Source organism: Montipora capricornis, chromosome 9 (assembly GCF_036669925.1).
Source record: "Montipora capricornis isolate CH-2021 chromosome 9, ASM3666992v2, whole genome shotgun sequence".
In the NCBI taxonomy this organism is placed as follows: domain Eukaryota; kingdom Metazoa; phylum Cnidaria; class Anthozoa; order Scleractinia; family Acroporidae; genus Montipora; species Montipora capricornis.
In genome coordinates, this window is record NC_090891.1 from 4250136 (window position 1) to 4270025 (window position 19890).

Consider the following 19890-nt stretch of genomic DNA (forward strand, 5'->3'; position numbering starts at 1 on the left):
ACGCCCATTTTCAGGGCGGGATAAGAGGGAGTCCCGGAACAGGACTACAGCCCCCTCAAACCTAACAAAATACGCGCAGAAGACTCTATGCACAAAGACACCATTTAGCAGGGGAGTGACAGGCAAGACTTTTACCGACACGGAAAAAAAAAATAATTCAAAAAATAAAATCAATAAAAAAATTAAACAAAGAAACAGTAAAAATTCGCCCCCCCCCCCCCCCCCCCCCCCATTCGCGACGTAACGTGACCAAAGTCGTGTCCAGACTTTCCTACGCGCTTTTTCTGTGAGCTTTAGTCTACGCAATCTCGTTCCCAGGGTTTTCTCGGCTTTAAATATGGCGGCGGGTGGCGGCGGGTCAACCAGCAACCAGGGCCCGGTTCCTCAAAAGCCGATTAACTTAATCCAGGATTAGCGTAAGCTTTTGTTTCACGTTTTCAACTTTTTGGTGAAAGTTTCTTTTGCTTATTTTTGTTTTTCAAAAATCTGCGTTGAACAGCATTTGGGAGTAGAGAAATGAACTGCTTGGTTAATTTTTAATCTTAGATTAGCGTTAATAAAAAAACCAACATACAGCTGATTCCAGCTGGCTGTAAGCTGTGCTCCAAGGTCACACATGGACCGTATAGCGGCTGCCAGAGGCGCCAACATATGCTTTCGGTTCGACCTTGTTGAGCTGCGTCGTTGCTGTACTTTGCGACGGCGATTAGCCGCGACAGTTATTATGTTATTATTATTATTAATCAGCTTTCGAGGAACCGGGCCCAGGGCGGAAAGCGCCCTAGGTCAACCCACCGCCAACCCGCCGCCATATTGAAAGCCGCGAAGACCCTGGGAACGTGGCTGTAGTGTACGAACCTCTTTTCCGTCGCGTTGTGCGTTACTCGTTATGTCTGCTCGCAGGAAATCTTACCTTACTATAATGTCCAGCACCGCTTTTGTAGGACTTTCAGAAAAGCAAGGAAAAAGCTTAATCACGATTCGTTTTTTTAAAAACAAAGGGATACGTAAGACAGTTCCCTATTAAGAATGGGCCAGCTGTTACTGACAGAGAAATTTGTGGGTGAATGCGTGAACACATGGTCACTGGTGGTCTTCGTGGAAAACTGCAATTTAAATGGTAAGTAAGCTTAACTCTTATGTGCTTTATGGATAGTATATTGATTTTGCTGGTTTTAAAGGTTACCAAACACTGCATTTCGTATTTTTTGGTAAACGATAGCGCCCGTGGGACAAGATGACTTTTACCAGAGCGAAGGTCATAATTTGTATAGGAGGCCCTGTATTAGCTTTTGAGAAATTTTCTTTTCTCTTATATTTCAAATAACTTCTTACAGAGCTACTCCTTACGAATAGGGTAGAATGGAATTTATTTGCTCAGTTCATAGTTAATGTTCAATTTAAAGTTGGATACAAACAAATAAATAGATAAAATAATCATAATTACAATTTTAATTAATAAAATATTTGAGCCTAGGCGCTAAATAAACTGGTAGGTTTTCGAGTTAGCCCCTAGTGAGTTAGCCCCTTATGTCGCAAGTAAGAAAAGTTGACAGGCAAAATGGAGACTTTTCAACCAACAGGAACGAGGCCGCAGAGCCCAGCTGAGAATAGCAAAGATGAGGTATCTTATACTGTTGAGAATACCAGGCATCAAAATTGCCTCAGACAAGATATCCTTGTTGAAAATTCCACCAAGGTGGGCAGTACTCTCAATCCACATCATCATGTCAACGTAACATAGGACTTGATTACATGCCTATTTTTTATTATGAGTGGAGAGTTGCTTATTCTTTGATTGCACTCACGTGATAAGGGGGCCATGTTGGTGCCAAAACATTTCAAAAATGCAGCTGAAGATTTGCATAATAATAGAATGAAATTCCTAAAATACTTTTTCTCTGTTGTTCCTCCCATCACCATGGCCACCATGACATCTGGTGCAATCAAAGAATTTGATGTATGTTTCATGTAACAGTAGGTTAAGCCATAGGGCAGCATGTAAAAGAGTATCAACGTTTAACTATGACAAAATCACTTGCTATTAATTAAACTGCTGGAAAATTTTAAATTTCAGTGTATTACATGTACAGTGTACATGTAATTGCTATTAAACTACTCACATACTTGTAAATCATTAAAAATCGTTAAAACCTTTGGTAGCTGATGTTAAATGTATCGCAAGCTACATGTAAATCACACATTATCATAGCACGGGAGATATACTCTTTCTCCAACCATCTCATTAGCCTACTGGTATATCAAGCCAAAAACCAAGTGTCCTACATGCACATTTGATTGTATTTATCCACATACCATTATGCATAGTTTGTTTACAATGTACTTTTTCTCGTACTTTTGTAGTTTCTTAGGTGCACCTTACAATTTTGTTCAATGACCACAATCCCTGTTTAATTAATTTCATTGTCATATAAATGAAATTAAGGGGTTTCAATAAAATTTGAAGTTGGTAGCTGGTTTGAGTAGAGTTACTGACTGTTGTCATCAGTAAAAATGAATTTAATCTTAGGCTTGAAAGGATCTGTCTTTAATAGAATTATTACTTCAATTTAGGGGAAAAGGTAGCCAACTTCTCTGTGTAAAGAATCTGCTGCCCCCATTGATGAGTAAAATCGTCTGGTGTTAGACAGAGTAAAATCTATAAGTGTCACTCTTAGGGAGGAAGAGGTTGAATACACTGTAGCTTATTAGTACACCAATCTCTGTCACTAAGTACATGTAATTATCTGTTGCTGTATTTAATTCTTAAAACCTGAACTACAGTACTTAACCCATTGACGAGTAAAATCATCTTGCATTAGACAGAGTAAAATACTAAGTACGGCCAGTTTAGGCCAGTTTAGGGGTGAAGGGATTAAAAATGCACAGTTTTCACTATGTTAGTGCAAAGCATGTTTTCTGCTTTTTATGCAATTTATAATTATTTACATGTCCAAAATTTTTTCTTGATTGACTTCATCATGCTAACCAAGCTTGACCTGTAAGGCTGCAGCACATACACTGTACATGTAGGGAAAGATAAAATCTCTTCAGTGCCTGAAAATAGGACTTGGCAAGTAACTTTATGTTGCCCATTGAGCTAAAGACACGTTTAAATTACATGCAAGCTATGAGTCTAATGCTAAAAATGCATATCAATACTGTAGGATGGTAACTAATATCTCATTATGAGAATCATGCTCTCTGTCTTTCCCTCTGAATGTGATATCATATAAAATCATACCATACAATAAAGATAATAAGAGAAATCAAACTTTAATTAATAAAATGAAAATAATAATAGTAATGATAATGCTATGTTGCTACAGTATTTGAGCAACTTGTCAAATTTGGCACTCCAGCAAAACATGCACTTGTGACCATACATGCAATGCAGGTTATGGCAAAAATGGAAGATTTGGCGAAATTCTGCGAAATCGACCACATATCACCTTCTTTGTGAAATTTTGCTGAATCTGCCATTTTCACAAAATCTGCCACCTTCACCAAGTTTGCTGCTTTTGTTGGACCCCTAAGGCAAGGTCAGTGCATTTGATTGTTGCACTTGTGGCAAAATTTCACCAAATCTGCCGCTTTTGTCAAATGTGTAGTTTACACTGTAAGGCCTAGTGTTTACATCAAATTTTTACATTACTGTCGATGAAATTTGTTTAAATTAAAATTTAGACAAATGTAATTCACAGTACATGTAAATACATCCACAATTCAACATTATTGCAGTCTGATTTAGACAACCAACTGATTAATTATTCAAGACTTTTCAGGGCGTCAAAAAACCCCCATTCGGTCGTGCGGGACAAGTACATTTTCCCCCCGAGTAATGACTTTCTCCCATTACTTGACCCACAGGCAAGAACCCAGGCAAGCCGTTTGCTGACTAAATTTTTCAAAATGATTTTGAGAAGAAAGGGTAAATTTAGGCTCAAGGGTAATCAAGTGTTTAGATGACGAAAGTTACAATTTATAGCGTTGTTTTGTTGATTGCGTGATGCACACTCAAGGCTCAGAAGTGGTTGGCTAGCATGTGATCAAAATCTGCCCGGATCAAATTTCTTTCCAGGATTAAAAGTAGCCACCCATGTTGGGCTCAAAAACGCTCTGTTTATTTCTCAGAATTGTAGCAATTTTCTCAAAGCTGTGGAAATTTTGTATGTGAAAAGAAGCTGCATATTTTTACCACGAAAATGAAGTCAACATTTTTGATAACATACATGTACTTGGGTGCCGCCGTGAGAAACGAAAAGTATTATATTTTGAAAAAGAATGGATAAGTGGGTCTTCAAAATGCTTTCAGAGTTCCTGGAAGATGACTTAACATACATGTAGTTTTTCTTTCAAACGAAGACGTTTTCCCCCACTGAAACTATTTTTCATTCACCCAAATGAAAAAAATATGCTCTCGCTGGCTTTTTAAAGTTGGCACTGTGCCTTTGTCAAAACTGAAGTGGGAAGGCAACTTGTTGTTAATTCTGTGTGTTATAAATTTCTCGCTCTTCTCTTTACAATGATTTCGTGGAACTAGACAAGATGCAGGTGAACATTCAAGGAGTGTAACACAATCTTTGACGAATTGAAAAAAATGATTCAAGGCTGTATAGAGTATCTGACAATGTAGGGTACACACTACTTCAGTGTGATCATAACAGTCACTGTGTTTATCCATGTTAATTATTACAAACCGTACAACTTTGTAAAAGCGGAATGAAGAAGTTAAAAGTTGTGAAAGTATCACAATATAATGGCGTAAACGTAAAAGTGATCAACACTAAGAGGACTACAGTCAAGATGGGGTTATGACATTAAAACATGCCTGTAGTATGACTTCCATTTTTGGGTTCATGAATTATTAATGTAACAACCTGTAAGTGCCCCGGCAAGGAAAATTTGAGAGTTACTTGCCCAACGGGCAAGGTGAAATTCAAATATTATTCGAGCCCTGCTTTGGTGTTTGTGATCATTGGTGGTAATTGAACTTGAGAATTTTTTTCAAAGGAGTTATAAAGTTTATGCACCAGTTCTGCATCATTACAAATAACATTAACCATATTATCAATTAATTGAGATTCTCTCCACTTTCTTTTCTGCTCAAGTTTTTCCCTTTTCTTTCCTCCTTTTGCCAAGATGGCTTTCTTACTGGCTTCAGCAGAGTCAGTCTCGTCCTTCATTTGACTATAGCGATTTTGGAGGTCAACAGCATCAATGTCATCTTCATCGGTGTTGCATCTGCTCAAATTCCTTCTGCTTCCAGCGCCATTCATGCAATATCCTACACTTTTGTTTTCCTATCACGAGGTCGTTATTTTTCAGTAACAGAGCGTTCAAACCTACATGTACTCAGACAATCTTTTTCAGGTTATACATGTATTTCAACTGCCTCTCACATAAAATGCAGCAGGAAGGCAAAGACTTCCTCCAAAGAGCCATTCTTAATTTGCAAATCGCACAGGAAAAATGGTACTGAAGCAAGCTTGTGCGCATGTGAAGTAAAGGAAATCTTGCCCCATGGGCTCATTATCATACATTAATTAACATAATAAAATATACATGTATGTGTATTCAATTTTGTGTGTTTTTTGTGCCATGTATAAACTGAAACGCTCTACAGACATTTTATTTGTCTGGCCAAGACTGATGAAACGTCTAGGATGAATTTAATTCATTTTAGATTTCATACTATCGTCAAATGTGGTCCATTGGTCCATGTGGGACCATGAATGGAATACGTCTGAATTAAATTAGGTAGTAAATAAACCAGAAGTCAAGTGCATGGACTTCGATCATGAATGCTGTTCCTTTTGTAATTACATGTACACTGTAGGTCCAATATTAATCCTTAGTTATTTTTAATCATTTCTAACTTAAGCATCTATTACTTAAATGCATATGCTTCAGTTACATGAAGTGATACTCCTAATGTAAAAGGTGCCCGCAATCTTTTCTGTTCCCATGGAAATCTTGGGTTTTAATATTCAAACCTGGTGACACATCACAGGGACTGTTGTTGATCACCACAGCTGTTTGAATTTTTCTTGCTATTTTGCTGAATAAGCTTTTTTAGGTGTTCATCATGTACCTCTAGTGAAATAATTGAGGGTCATCCAAAATGCTACTATGCTCAGACCTGAAGGTACATGTAAATCTCAGTCCGCTTACACATTGCCCAGAATTTAAAAAATCTGTTTCAGTAATCAAAGGTGCAGTAAGTAAGTAAGTAAAGATCTTTATTATCAAAAAAACATCCCCACAGACAAACGTGTGAGTTTACAATAAGAATAATAATTATTCTATACTAATATTCTATACTACTACACAATTAAAATGGACTTAAACAAAGTTAAATAGGCATCTGTTAATAAAGCATCGCGTGAACCTGTCGGTTCTCACCCGTGGCAAAACAAAATCATGGCCCCTGCTTCTTAAAAGACGTGATCTTTGTGGAGGAAGAAGGTCATAGAGAGGATGAGCTGCATCGGTTATGATGTTGTTCCATAACTGCCTATCTCTTAAAACGATGTAGCTGGTCATTGGGGTGTACTTGGAGGTATATTCATATCGCAGAGCACGCCTACAAAACTTATCAATCTGTGCAATGTATTTGCCCTGGTGGACACAGGCCCATACTTCTAATGCATATAAAAATAATGACGTTATGAGGCTATCAAATAACACAGTCAACTCCGATAAGGAGTAGCCAAAGTACATGTACTTGCAGACCCTGAAAATGTAAAGTCTAGAATTGGCCTTGCCAAGCATATGCTTAAATTGAGTATCCCAGTTGCACGGGTCTTCATTAAATGTTACTCCTAACAATTTGAGCTCCTTCGTCCTAGCTATCCCATCAATATCACCTGGAGTTTTCCTGGTCTTTCCTCTTACTACCATTTCAAAGGTCTTCTTGAAATTTAACGTCATCTTGTGGTCGTCTGCCCAGAGTTTGATGCTGCAAACGTCTTGATGTGATGGGTCAATCTGACCTGGGCTTGACCTGATAGGTACACTAACTGTGATGTCATCAGCATATTTAATCAGTAGTGAACTTGAACTAACAGACTTGATGTCGTTCACCATGATGGAAAATAGAATGGGACCAAGAACATTCCCCTGCGGGACACCTTTGTTAATATCGAGGAACTCTGTTACAACACCATCCACCATGACTCTTTGTTGGTGGTCACACAGGAAGCTGATCATCCAGTTGATGATATATGGGTTAATGTCATGCAAGACTCGATGGGAAACAGAATCAAAAGCTTTACTAAAGTCAAATGATAGGACCCGGACAAAATCTGCATCCTTGTCCGGCCAATCCAACCAATAATGTTGACACTTGATTAGAGCCATAGATGTCCTGCGGCCTTCCATATAGGCAAACTGGTCTGGGCCAATCTCATCCTTAAGCACAGGAGACAGTTCTTGTTTGCAAACAAGCCGTTCAAAGATCCTCATTATGATATTAGTTAATGAGATTGGTCGCAGGTGATTACACTCCGTTAGAGGGGATTCTTTAGGAATGGGTGAAACATTTGCTAGTTTCCACAGTGTTGGAACAGCTTGATGAATTAATGAACTGTTGAAGATTGCTGTAATCACAAGTGCAAGATGATGGGAGTAATCACGCCAGAACCAATATGGAAACTCATCCGGTCCAGATGCAGTTCTCTTCTGGTGTGTTAACAGTTTTATAAGAGCATTTTCATCCACAATTGGAATACGAGTTCCAACAGGTATTTCAAGAGGTGCAATCCATATTAATGGACTGAAAATATGCATTTATGACATCTGGAGATAATACTGAACTAACAAGTGTTGCAAAGAATTGGCTGCCAATTGAGAGGTTACAAAAGCACTGACGATCAAGTGAAGGTTAGCAAAAACACTGAAGATCAAAAGCACTTGAGGATCAAGTCGAAAGTACATGTTAGAGTGATTGCATACAGTGTACATGTTCCCATGTGGGGCAAGTAAACACGTGAGACCTCTTATGTGATTCAAACATTCCTTAATAAGGTCACACTTTTGCACCCAGACATGTTCATGTCACAAGCCAACAGTATCACTTGTATCTTTTTATTTGAAAGAATGCTGGATTTTACACACTTTTTTGTTCTTCACTATCAAGGTAAGCAGGAGCAAAACATAAATTTTGTCAGATTCTTGCTCCTAGTGAAGAAGAAACCCTCTGGCCTTCAAAATTGAATTCTGATTCGTATACCCACTACAGTTAATTAACCCTTTCCTTATACAAGTATTCTGATAAAATAATATTTCGTTCAAGAGGTGGCAGTTGTGTCACACTTAAATATGATTCAACTGAAACAGCAATTTTATGTACTGCCTATAGCAATGTTTCAGTTTTCCCATTTCTTTTAGCCCTGTTAGTTTTCCCTAGCCACAAGGGTATTAATCTTATGTCACCATAGAGACCTTACACTGTATGTCCTAGAGAGGTGAAAGTTTTGTTGTGCCTTTGTAGAGCAGCTATGGTACAATAGCTCAATTAGCTAAGCCAATTACAATGCAAGAATTTCAGTAATACTGTAGATGTCAATGATCATGCTCATTCAAGGTGTCTGACCTGTAGAAGATTGTCTTGTTAGTGTTTGGAATACACCATGCATCTGTAGCTCACAATTACATGAACTGTAATGAAAGATTTTCCATTTACTGTAAGTTGTAATTCTCTCCATCCTGAAGACCATGGTGTGGTGGTGGTGTTGAAGAGAAAAGGCAAAAACCCAGATGTTAATAGTGATGTTAATGATGATTATAATGCTTAAAACAGCTTTGCTAAGCTTACAAAGTCAATCTTAATTCCACAAGAATGGGCTTTATTATAAGCAAACAAGTGAAAAACTCTGCTGTATTTTGTTGCTAACAATGCAAGAAGACTTGCCTTAGCTGGCTAGAATTTGTTACAGAGTTACTTAAACTATTCCACTGCTTTCTATAATAGAATAATTTTTTGCAATAGTCACAAGAAGGTATTATCAACAGATCTAGATCTGGTATTTTGTGGGTGGTTTACATGTACATGCACTTGCTGGAGAAGACCACTGTGTTTGTGGACAAGACGGTGTCTTTTTTATCCAACTCTTCAGTATTCTTCCAGCTTTAATACCATGTATCTTGCACAATTCTCTCGAGAGCTAATGAATAATCATGTATTCAGTCAGAAGGGTGCATCTTGGTATGGAGTGGGTTTATTTCATTTTATTCTTTACGAAACAGGCTTTCTTTAAGCAAATTTTTAGCCCTGAAGAGAGTGAACATGAACCCTCAAATTTTGGTTCAAACCAGTTTTGACAATTTGGAGGGAATGTCTTATCAGAAGGATTCACTCTACAACATTGTTTCATGTGACAGCAATGTTATGGTACCAAATGAAATACCAACAATTGCTCCAACACATGTGCTCATCAATGTAACCTGATAGGTTACCATGACAACACAAAAAGCCACCTAAGAACACCCTATTGACTGAATGCATAAATGGCTGCCAAAAATGTATTCTTTTGTTTATGCGCTAATGAGACTCACTAGCCTCGCTAGGCTAATTAGCACAATAAACAAAAGAATATTTTTTTGGCCGCCATTTATGCATTCGGTCTATATCTTGTCTAAAAACTATTATATGGAAAGAATGAACTCATTTTTAATACTGCTGGGAAGTGCATGGTTAGAGGGCTAAGATAAAACTCTGCAAAATTTAAAAGAAATTTCTGGAGCCGATTCAAACTAAAATTGTCCAATTGTGCAGGTGGCTATTAATCCGCACCAGAAAATGTGCCTTCAGTTTATTAATTTTGTCTCTTACTACAGTTTGCCTTGCGGAACATTTAAGGAAGAGGACTTTTTTTGATGTAAAAGGAATGATGAACAAAAACGATTTTGTCACAACACTGGTGTATACCGGTAATACACTACTGCAACACCTTTTCTATGCTTTATAATACTTATACACGAATGTCATTTTAGCTCAAAGGATGATGTAGAAATTTACTGACGCCATTTTGCCTCATTTGAATGAAATTGAGAGAAGTATGTACTTTTGCTATGCCAAATTGGTATTCATGCAATTTGCAATTTTCAGGATGAAAAAAGGAACAATATCCCTTTTTAATAAAGTCCTCTACACAGTGTGATATATAATGAATCAATTTGGCTATCTTCTGCAAGGTATGAGTACACACCACGGTTGCTACACATCAATGTTGTCTTGTGCCTTGGAAAAGGCTTTGAAAGTGACTTCAGTTGTTGTGAGAGGTGACTAGCAAGCTGGAAACTGTTACATTGTGCTTCTTATGACAAAAGATCCCTTTCCTCTTTCCTTGTCCAGTGTGCTTGCAGTAATACCCCTCAAGGGGTTAGCTGTTATATACGCAAAGATGGACTACCGGTATCTTGATGACTACATGCAGTACATATACAAGCTCTTTTCGTTCTTTGATTTATTTAAGGTTGTCATCTGATTACAGATGTCAACACCACTCATAAATTCATAATAGGACTGGGCAGTCTGTGGTCTGTAACTTTTTTGAACCCAGCATTCCCATAGCTTCACTCTCATATGGCCTGTCTCATTAATTGGCCAATATAAAAAAATATCATTATACTGTACTATTTGTTTGTCCCTCCAGAATTTTGCATAAGGATAATATTAGGTTTTATTTTTTCTTGGGACTTACAGTGGTCCCAAGAGAAACTGGAAACAATGCTCATGCAAAATTTTGCAGGGACAAACAACGAATATTATGGTATTTTTGATAGTGGCTAATTGACCCTCTCATCATCAGAGTCAAAATATATCAGTTCTCTTCTGCAAGCCATGCACAAAACACTGGTAGAGAGTGAATGGTGCTGAGAAAGGAATCATCCCTTTGTCCTTGCACCTTATAGTGTGGCTGTTTTTTTGAGCCTAAGGCATCTCCACACTTCCAAAGCACACTTGTTTTCAACTTCTTTTCATGTGCTGCTATTACTGCTGCAGCACAAATGTAAGAGATTATGGAGAGTATTATGCTCTTTGATTGGGCCTGTGGTGGTGAAAGGTACCCATGATCAAGAGGGGCCAGTAGGAGTGAATAAAGCATCAAGGGTCCCAACATGGAACCTTGTGGAAGACCCGAGAAAAGTGGCAAATATGTGGACTTCTCATCACCCATAACTACATACTATTTTCTGTCTGAGAAAAAGTCGTTTATCCACCGGTGTGCACTGCCACTATTACCATAGCTGGAGAGTTTGTGCAGTAAGTTATTATGTGGGACCTTATCAAAGCCTTTAAAAACGTGCATACATGTACACAGCATTCCTTTATCTACCATTCTGCATGTTTTCTCCTTATGTTGTATCCTGAATTAATGCAGTCTGTTGGGTTTTGGAGGATCACTTCTGTTGAAAGGCATGCTTAAATCAGAAAGGCATTGTGCTTCTCAAGATTCTTGGGGACGTTTGAGTAGTTAGATGCTCAATTAACTCTTTCACCGCCATGATTTGGAAAAAAGAGTGTCGCCCTGTGCCAAGTTTTTTCCTTTTAGTGTAAAGTTTAGTTACATTCATAACGAAAACGTTAATATCTCCCAAAAGTGAAAATGGTATAGCCTTGAAACTTGAAGACAACATTGCTTGAGGAATAATTGTTTCTATGTACATGTTGTCTCCATGATAGCCAACATCACATGACCTTTACAGTTTAAAGTAATTATGGGAAATAGTGTCATTCACTTGACTAAGGAAAAAATTATTCTTTGTACAAGCACGAATAAGAGTCAAAACAAACAAGTAATGCTGGTCTCCTTTGGGCAAGAAGAGTTTGATACTTTTCAAGCAAAATATTGAAAACTGGAACACAGATTATCTCAAGTTTACTTGTTTTTAGATTCAAATGGACCAAAATTTAATAAGAAGAAGTAAGAGTAATAAATGCACCCTGAGTAGCATCAATTAGCAGGGAAATATGTGTAACACCACTTTGTGCCCTGTAATTCCTTAGTGTATGGTACTGTTCAAGGCATGGTACCACACACACAGGAATGTTGCATTGTTTGCAATAATAGGATGTCTTTCCTATCAGAACAAACTTTACAATCTGGCTTGTGTTTGTTGTTTTCGTATATTCCAGGGAAGTGTCTTCCTGTAATTCTCTGGGGAGCTTGATTGTTGCTTGGTCGTCCTTGCTTCACCTGACGTGGCTCCCGTTCTTCTAGGAGTCCTGTAATAACTTTTTGGCAGAACCTCACTGGGTCCAGTTTGTTGTTGTTACTTGCTTTAAAATAAATTATATAGGCAATGACCAAGGCAATTTCTCTCACTCAATGGTAAATGGTGTGATACCACTAAAAGCTTTTATGAAGATATTGGCATGTTTGGCAACATTTGATGTAAGCGATCTACACCAACCATGTTTTGATTGTACTTTCCAGCAATCAAAGGCTTTTCAATTGTTCGATATCCTCCAGCAGTTCCTCTGCTCCTGATTCTTTTATCAATATTTAAACTCATCGGCACAGATGCGTGTGGAATAAGGTGCCTAAAGGTGGTCATGCTGAAGGAGCGCGAACGTCTACGATCTCTGACCTGATCTTTGTTATCATGACAATCTGATGAGCGATGAGAACTGTGGCAAAGACTGCATTTATGTGCGAACATGCATGACGAGTATGGCAAGGAACATGCGCCGCGATTCCATGATCTACAGACTACATTGCTCGACGAGGAACCCGTAGCTTCCGATGAAATACTATTCTGGCGGCTCAGATGCGGCCTAGATGACGCTCCTGCTGCATGAAAATTGTATAACTGAACGTGCAAACTCGACCAGTCAGTGATCTTAGAAGCCGCGGCGTGTTCTCTTAAAGCCCAATCATACGAAAGCCAGACTCGTCCCCCAAAATCTCGATAAGTCCGTAAGATCAGCAGTTTATAAGCCATCAAATCATTCCAACAGTGAGGGAATGTTTTAGTAAGAATAAGAGAAAATACTGTGAACACCTCACACCAACTCACGATATCTTCAATCTTCCGGCGTGGCTTTCTTGTGGAAGTTAAAACAACACGGCCATCAAACAAGAGGTGCGGCTCAGATTGAGCTTGTATCAAGTTCGGGGTCAACAATTCACTTAAGTAAATGTATTTACCGGCCTGGATTTGATTCACCAGTTTTGGAGGGATCGGCGAAAAACCAGGTCCCACAACAAAATGTTCATCGAACGAGGCGCTGAGACCTGACGCGCTCACAGATGGCAAAATTGTGCCTGGTACAAGACACGCTGGCGCAGTCGTTGGTGTTGCAACCCTCACAGACGTGACAGGAGTTGACGGCAGTGAGAAAGTAGAGAGAAAGATGGTACAGATGTTGGCATACCTTGGTTGTCGGCTGTCCAAGCCGGCAGAATGCTCCCAGATGAAAGAAAGCCATTGGTAGTCATGTGGAGCTGATCCTGAGCTCCCGAGGAGGGAACACAGCTCACAGAACTTGCTGAGCCTGGCGCGGCTGACGCGCTCGCCGACGCCAAAGAAGCTCTTACAGCTGCCAAAGCTGCTTCGGTGGCTGCTGCTTGAATTGCTGCTCGTAATTCCTGGGATAGGCCAGAAGACGCCATCTGAGTTGAACCCAAATCCGCCAAAGGTGAAGCAGCACTTGAAAAGGCCGGCGTTAGATCCTCCGAACCAAAACTTGTTGGTCGGAGTAGCAGACAAGGCTGCAGAACGGCTATTATTCGTGGACCGGGACGTCATTGTTTGGCTTAAAAGGCGACAATTAAAGCTCCAAAAGACCAAAAAGGCAAGACAATCAAAGTAGTGAAGCGACTTAGTGCGTGTGACAATACATACAGATGCCACGTGGTCCTGCAAGCTATAGGATGGCCCTGCAAGCTGTGGGGTGCTCCCACAGTATCAAAGCATGCTGGAATGCATGCCTTTTAAGTTTAACTTTGCCTAAATTGCATTTAGCCACATTTAAATTTGTGTGAACTGTGCTCAGCAGGGTCAATCGTTTTGAGTCATGCCAGGCACAGGCTACAAGATTACTACTGCGCATAAACACTGGATCATCTCCTTTAGACAATTTCTGTCACTGTCTCACAAGCCCCAATGTTTTTTTGCTCAAGTAGAGAAAACAAAATAATGTGGAGAAGAGTAAAAACTGTCCATATAAACGATGTGTCCCATGTCATATCTGCCCAACAATGAGGTGACAACATGTTCAGTAAGTAATGTACCAGCTTCCCGCTGAAATGGATGCTTGCCAGTGTAGATTTTTGATCTCAAACAGTAGCCACTTTCTGATTCACTCAAGATAAATGACTTCATTCTGGTTGGTTTAGCTGGTAAATACTGACGGAAGAAAATAAGGCCTTTAAATTTTACCATTCTCTTGTCAATAGCAAGGCACATTTTTGGCTGATACACTTTCTCATAATTGTGGCTCAGATATGTCCAACCTCGAAACCAGTCTCTCTCTCTCTCCTCCTCCCCTGTCGTCGAGAGAGAGACCCTGGTTGAACCTGGTCACGTGACTACCCAAAATCTGTGTGGTAAAAAAACCTGCTGGCAGGAAAGGGTGACAAAGTCACTAGACTGTCATCATGACAAATTGACTGAATTAGGGAGGTAAAGTAAAAAAAAAACGTCACTGCCATTAAACCAATAAATTATGGCTGCGCATGGGCATGCCAAAAAGTTTCTTCACAGTGGTTTTTCTACACTATCAAGCAGCTGTAGGCTGTGCAGTGGTATTTGCGATAAAGATCATTGCAACAATTTGTATGCTAAGAGGAACCTATTGTAGCTGTTCTTACTGTTGAGGAGATAAACGGCAAGTTGCTCCCTCGAGGAGAATTTCCACATTTGGTGTGTAGGCCATGTCTTCGAAGGCTTACAAATATGAAGAGTTTCCAGGAAACGATAAGAAGTAGTCAAGTCGAATTTGAAAACAAAAAGGGAACGTTTGAAAGGTGCATCGAAACATCACCATCCGCTCCACGGACCATCAAAAGTTCTAAGAGCAGAGAAACGATATGAAACCGGTCATCAAATCCTGAGACTTAAAATATTGTAAGTTTCATTTTCAAGTTTACCATCCTTACATTCAATATGAGAATTTTATGCTTCAATCCACCCACAAAATAGCAAACCTCACTCAGAATGAAATATGTGCTATGCTCTGTTCGGAAAGGCAATACAAACAACATGATGGAGAAAAGATGGCTATGTCAAATTTTGCACATAGCTGGTTTATTAAACTCTGAAAATCCAATACAAATAGAACTGAAAAATTCATAAAACACGTATTGCCGGGGAAGGTGAGGGCAATCAACCGCCTGGAAAATACAAACCATAGAACTAGGAAGAGGCAGGAATGGGGAGGAGGAGGGCTGAGGAAAAATTTTTGTGTGTCAACAAGATCAAGAACGCGACATCCATTATACGACAATCAATAAATACGACATTATCTAAAGACGCTATCTTGAATTCAAAATTCAAATCAGTACCCTCGATTCCATGTTTTCTAGCCTCTTTCCACGTTAATGTCTTCATAAAGTACGTAAGGCTAAATTGTCGCATAAAATTTTATTTGAATGCAAATAATGCATTTATACTTCAATCCACCCACAAAATGGCAAACCTCACTCAGAATGAAATATGTGCTGTGCTCTGTTTGGAAAGGCAATACAAACAACATGATGGAGAAAAGATGGCTATGTGAAATTTTGCTCATAGCCAGTTTATTAAACTCTGATACAACTGAAAAATTCATTAAACAGGTATGGCCGGCGAAGGTGAGGGCAATCAACCGCCAAAGACCTTGCAAAGCAAGGGCACGCCCCACTCAAGCACGAATTTCATTCTGAGTAAAGGTATGACATAATATTTATTATTACCAAATTGCGTCCTGCATAATCTGTGCAGATCAAATCAAAATGCGGTTCCAATGTTGTGCTGCCCCTGCAAGCAACAACATCAGAACATCTGTCACATTCCATTACGAAACAGATTCTAGAGAGGTTATTCTGATATACTTTTTGAATGCATCAGATTTCCATCCACCTAGATGCCTAATCCTTTTGTCGGAAACCCCTTGTTCAGCCGCATAAGTAGCAGCACCAATCCTAAAGCTGTGTCCTTTATATCTATCAGGATCCAAGTTGCGTAGTCGAATGACTGAGCCAAGCATTTTACTAAATTCGCCTCTCAAAACTGGGGACCCTTCGTGATTAATAAAAAGTGGGCCATGCGCTATGCCACAAACAGAAGCATAATCCAAAAATGATTGAACTGGACATGCATTAAGTTGTCTATTTAAAACTATAGAAAAAGGATTTTGATTGTCATTATGTTTATAGCTTGTGAATGTAATCATCAAGGAAACCACATTGCCGTTCCCAATATGTTCCCAACTTGCTCCAGTTGTAAAAGGTTACCATTGGCACCATCTCGCTTTGACACTGATTTCACTGATACGAAGAAATGCAAAAAATGCCATAGTACACATGGCTTAAGATGGCTCTATATAGTATTTTTCAAAGGTTTGGATATTACAACAGCATCAATAATTTTTTGCATTGGCAAATGTTTATCACATAGCACTCGGTAGAAGGTCAAAAATAAAAACCTACAGCCTTAGACTACATGTGGAAGACTCTTTCAGAACCTAAATATCATTGCTATGGCAGCTACTGATAAAAATGCTTGGCTTGTTTTTTTAACCAACCTGACTTCTAGATGGTGTTTTTAGGTTTCTACTCGGTGAATTTTCTTTGTTTTTGGGGAAACAGAGTAAACATCCAAGGAGTTTCAACTGACAAAGCTACAAGAAAATCTCTACATGATTTTTGAACGAATACGCAACTTTAGTTTTTGACGCATATTACATTAATGTATGTATAAAATTTGATGATTTTTTTCCTAACAGTGAGAGAAAGAAAAAGCCTATCCATGTGCCAATTTTCAAACAAATTCACCATCTGCAACGCGCCCAAGATGCGTTTTTAGATCACTCAAAAGCCCTTGTTTTTAGTGACTGCATCAAAATAGAAATTCTTCAAGTTAGGGCATTGCGCATGCTCTCGTTTTGCTTTCTTTGCTTTCTTTGCACTCGTCGCACGTGCTAGTTGAAAATTAGTCGAGAAGCAGAAGCTTATTTTCCCCCACTTCGGGGAAAAGTATACCTAAGTGTTGTAATACTTATGGAAATGCGTTTTAACTTGTGGCTTCCTCCGCTGCTTTGAAGTGTTCAACAATCTTGGCTAAAATACGGGTTGTTTTTGTCACTCGCGGGGCGTTGCTAGTTGTTGGAGATGGAGGCAGAGACAATACGCCAACAAGCCCTTTTGCTCCAAAAGTCTCGAAAACATTCTTAAGATCTCGATATGAAATGCCACTCCGGCTATTTTTTCAGCAATCTGTTGCTTGATGGGAAATTCCGCGTTTGTTGGATAGTAAAGAGTTTCTCAAAACTTCTGCAGGAGTTTGTAGCGACGATCGTATTTCATGTCGTTTTCTGCGTACTGTGTTGTTGACATGTTTTCTGTCAACATGTCCTCTGAAATGTTAAAACGGGAGTCAAAGACTATTCTTCTTAAAGCTCTAACATCCTCCATTGCATCGTGTGCGGGGAAAGGTTCATGGAAAAGTGTCTGATAAATGGATTGCTGATTTAATTTAACTGTGGAACCATCTGAAAAGACCAGAGAGGGATGTTTACGTTTCACCAACTTCTTCATCACTGGGAGAGTAACAGAAAAAACATGTTAAGACAGGAAAGTTTTTCACAAAGTTGATGTCCACCTTGATGAAGAAGGGTTGGCGTATCGAAAACCTGAGAGTTGTGCCCAATTAAAACAGTATTAATAGTACTATCGCTTTTAACACGCCTGACAGTTTTCTCTAAGTAGGTTAGAAAATGTTCCAATGACTTTCCAAGTGACACAGTTTCGACTGGCTGATTGTCTTTGAACAGGGTTCTGACGCCTCTGCCTGTTCAGACACTTAAACCATTTACCCTTGTAGCATGAATATCTACATCCCTCAAAGGCAATATATAGTCGTTGAAACAGTGCAAACCTGATTGATCAACTGCTGAGAGTTGACATATTTCTGCAGTTTTTCCAGACATGTTTGTTTCAATATCGTAAATGACGAAATTGTAAGAGTTGTTTCTGCCATGGGGAAATTTCTGTTGCCAAGCTAACAAATCAGCCTTCACCTCCTTTGAAACACGAACAAAATAACAGGGCTGTTTGAGCCCAATTGTCAAGTCAATAAGCCGTCTTAAAAAGCAACGGCCTGGGACAACCACTGAACAAGCAAAATTTAGTACCCCGGTAAGCGACTGCAATTCTCTCAATGTTGCCTTCTTCTTTTTGATAAATCCAGCAATCAATTGTTGACATTTCAATAATTTATCCTCAGGTAAGCGTGATTCACAACGAATAGTGTCTAGTTCCACACCTGCAAATGTCAAAATTGTAGTTGGGCCAACTGTTTTTTCAGGTGCCATGGGAATGCCTAAAAAATCACATAATTCTAAGAAGAGTCTAAGACTTCTAGAACACTGACTTTCGGTTGTCTGAATGAGGAGAAAATCGTCTAGCAAGTGAATAAGGTTAGCTATACCGAGCTTATCCAGTGCAATCCACTCAACAGCTGTACTAAAATTTTTACACGAGCTGGAGCACCCCATAGGCATGCATTTATCATAATAATATTGACCACTCCACTTCATACCTAAAAGATGATAATCATGAGGATTAATGGATAAAATTCTGAAAGCACTTTTAATATCGGTTTTAGCCAAATAAGAACCGACACCTGACTGTTTAATCTTTTTAGTAGCATGGTCAATATTAGCATATTGAACACTGGAATATTCATGGGATATTCCATCATTTACTGATTTACCCTTGGGATATGAAAGATGATGTATCAGACGAAATTCCCCTGGGGTTTTCTTTGGAACAATACCCAGGGGTGACACTCTGAAAACAGGAAAGGGTGGTGTATCAAATGGTCCAGCCAACCTATGGGCTTCCAGCTCCTTAGCTAATTTTTGATCAACTACTTGGGGCTGTTGTCGTGCAGATAACAAATTAGGAGATTCATAAGATCTACTTTGACCAACAGAAAAGAGATGAAATCCATACTTAAATCCATCCATTAAGAACATTCGCTTTTGAAAGTTGTACCCGTCGAGCAAAAACGCAAGGAGGTTTACCTTTATTGGTGTTGGGAAAATTATGGCAATTTATCATTTGATGAGTCTTTTGACATAATGGGCATGCATGTTTAAAATTACATCCAACACATTTTAACCCCTTATGATACTTCCAGCAATAACCTTTAGGAACTCGAAAGCCTGACTTCGATTCAGCCTCAGATCTCTTTATCAGTGAATAATTGTTCCTGGATGGCTGGGATCTAATCCACAACTCCCAATGCACTGCACCCCAAGAATATGCTTTGGGGTCTTTTTGTCGGAGATATCGAAAGTTCTTGTCCTAGTATCGCCAGTTGTATCCTCTTGCTCCCAAATCCCTAATAATTTCACTATACTTCATCAAAACGGGGGCTTCAACAGGATACTTCTGTGTGTAGACACCCACAAAGATTTGATAGGCTGTGACCCACATTTCAATTGAATTGATATGTTTTGACTTTTGATTTGGCTCCAATATGATGCGTGGTTGGTCATTTGATGATGCCATGTCATTTGAAAGGCATAGATGGAAACTGTCATGGTCTTTCTTATCATTTAAGAGCAATTCAGAAATTGACGTGTCAATGGGGATGTCTGTTGACACAAAAATATCTTTTGGCTTAGACATTAAACTGGTGCTTTCTGACAAGCTTTCCAACACAGTCGCAATC

The 19890-nt window shown here is 39.1% G+C and overlaps 1 protein-coding gene across 3 annotated transcripts in view; it reads left to right on the plus strand.

Moving 5' to 3' along the window:
• Window positions 1-873: 873 nt before the first annotated feature.
• LOC138015818 (uncharacterized) overlaps window positions 874-19890 on the plus strand; it is a 61100-nt gene continuing 42083 nt past the window's right edge. For all 3 annotated transcript variants that reach the window (XR_011125647.1, XM_068862931.1, XM_068862929.1), the window contains exons 1-2: window positions 874-1120; window positions 1584-1699. Coding sequence is in view for 2 of the 3 variants with exons in the window: in XM_068862931.1 (XP_068719032.1) it covers window positions 1030-1120; window positions 1584-1699 (207 nt within the window). In the remaining variant the exon portion in view is untranslated. The remainder of the gene's footprint in view (window positions 1121-1583; window positions 1700-19890) is intronic.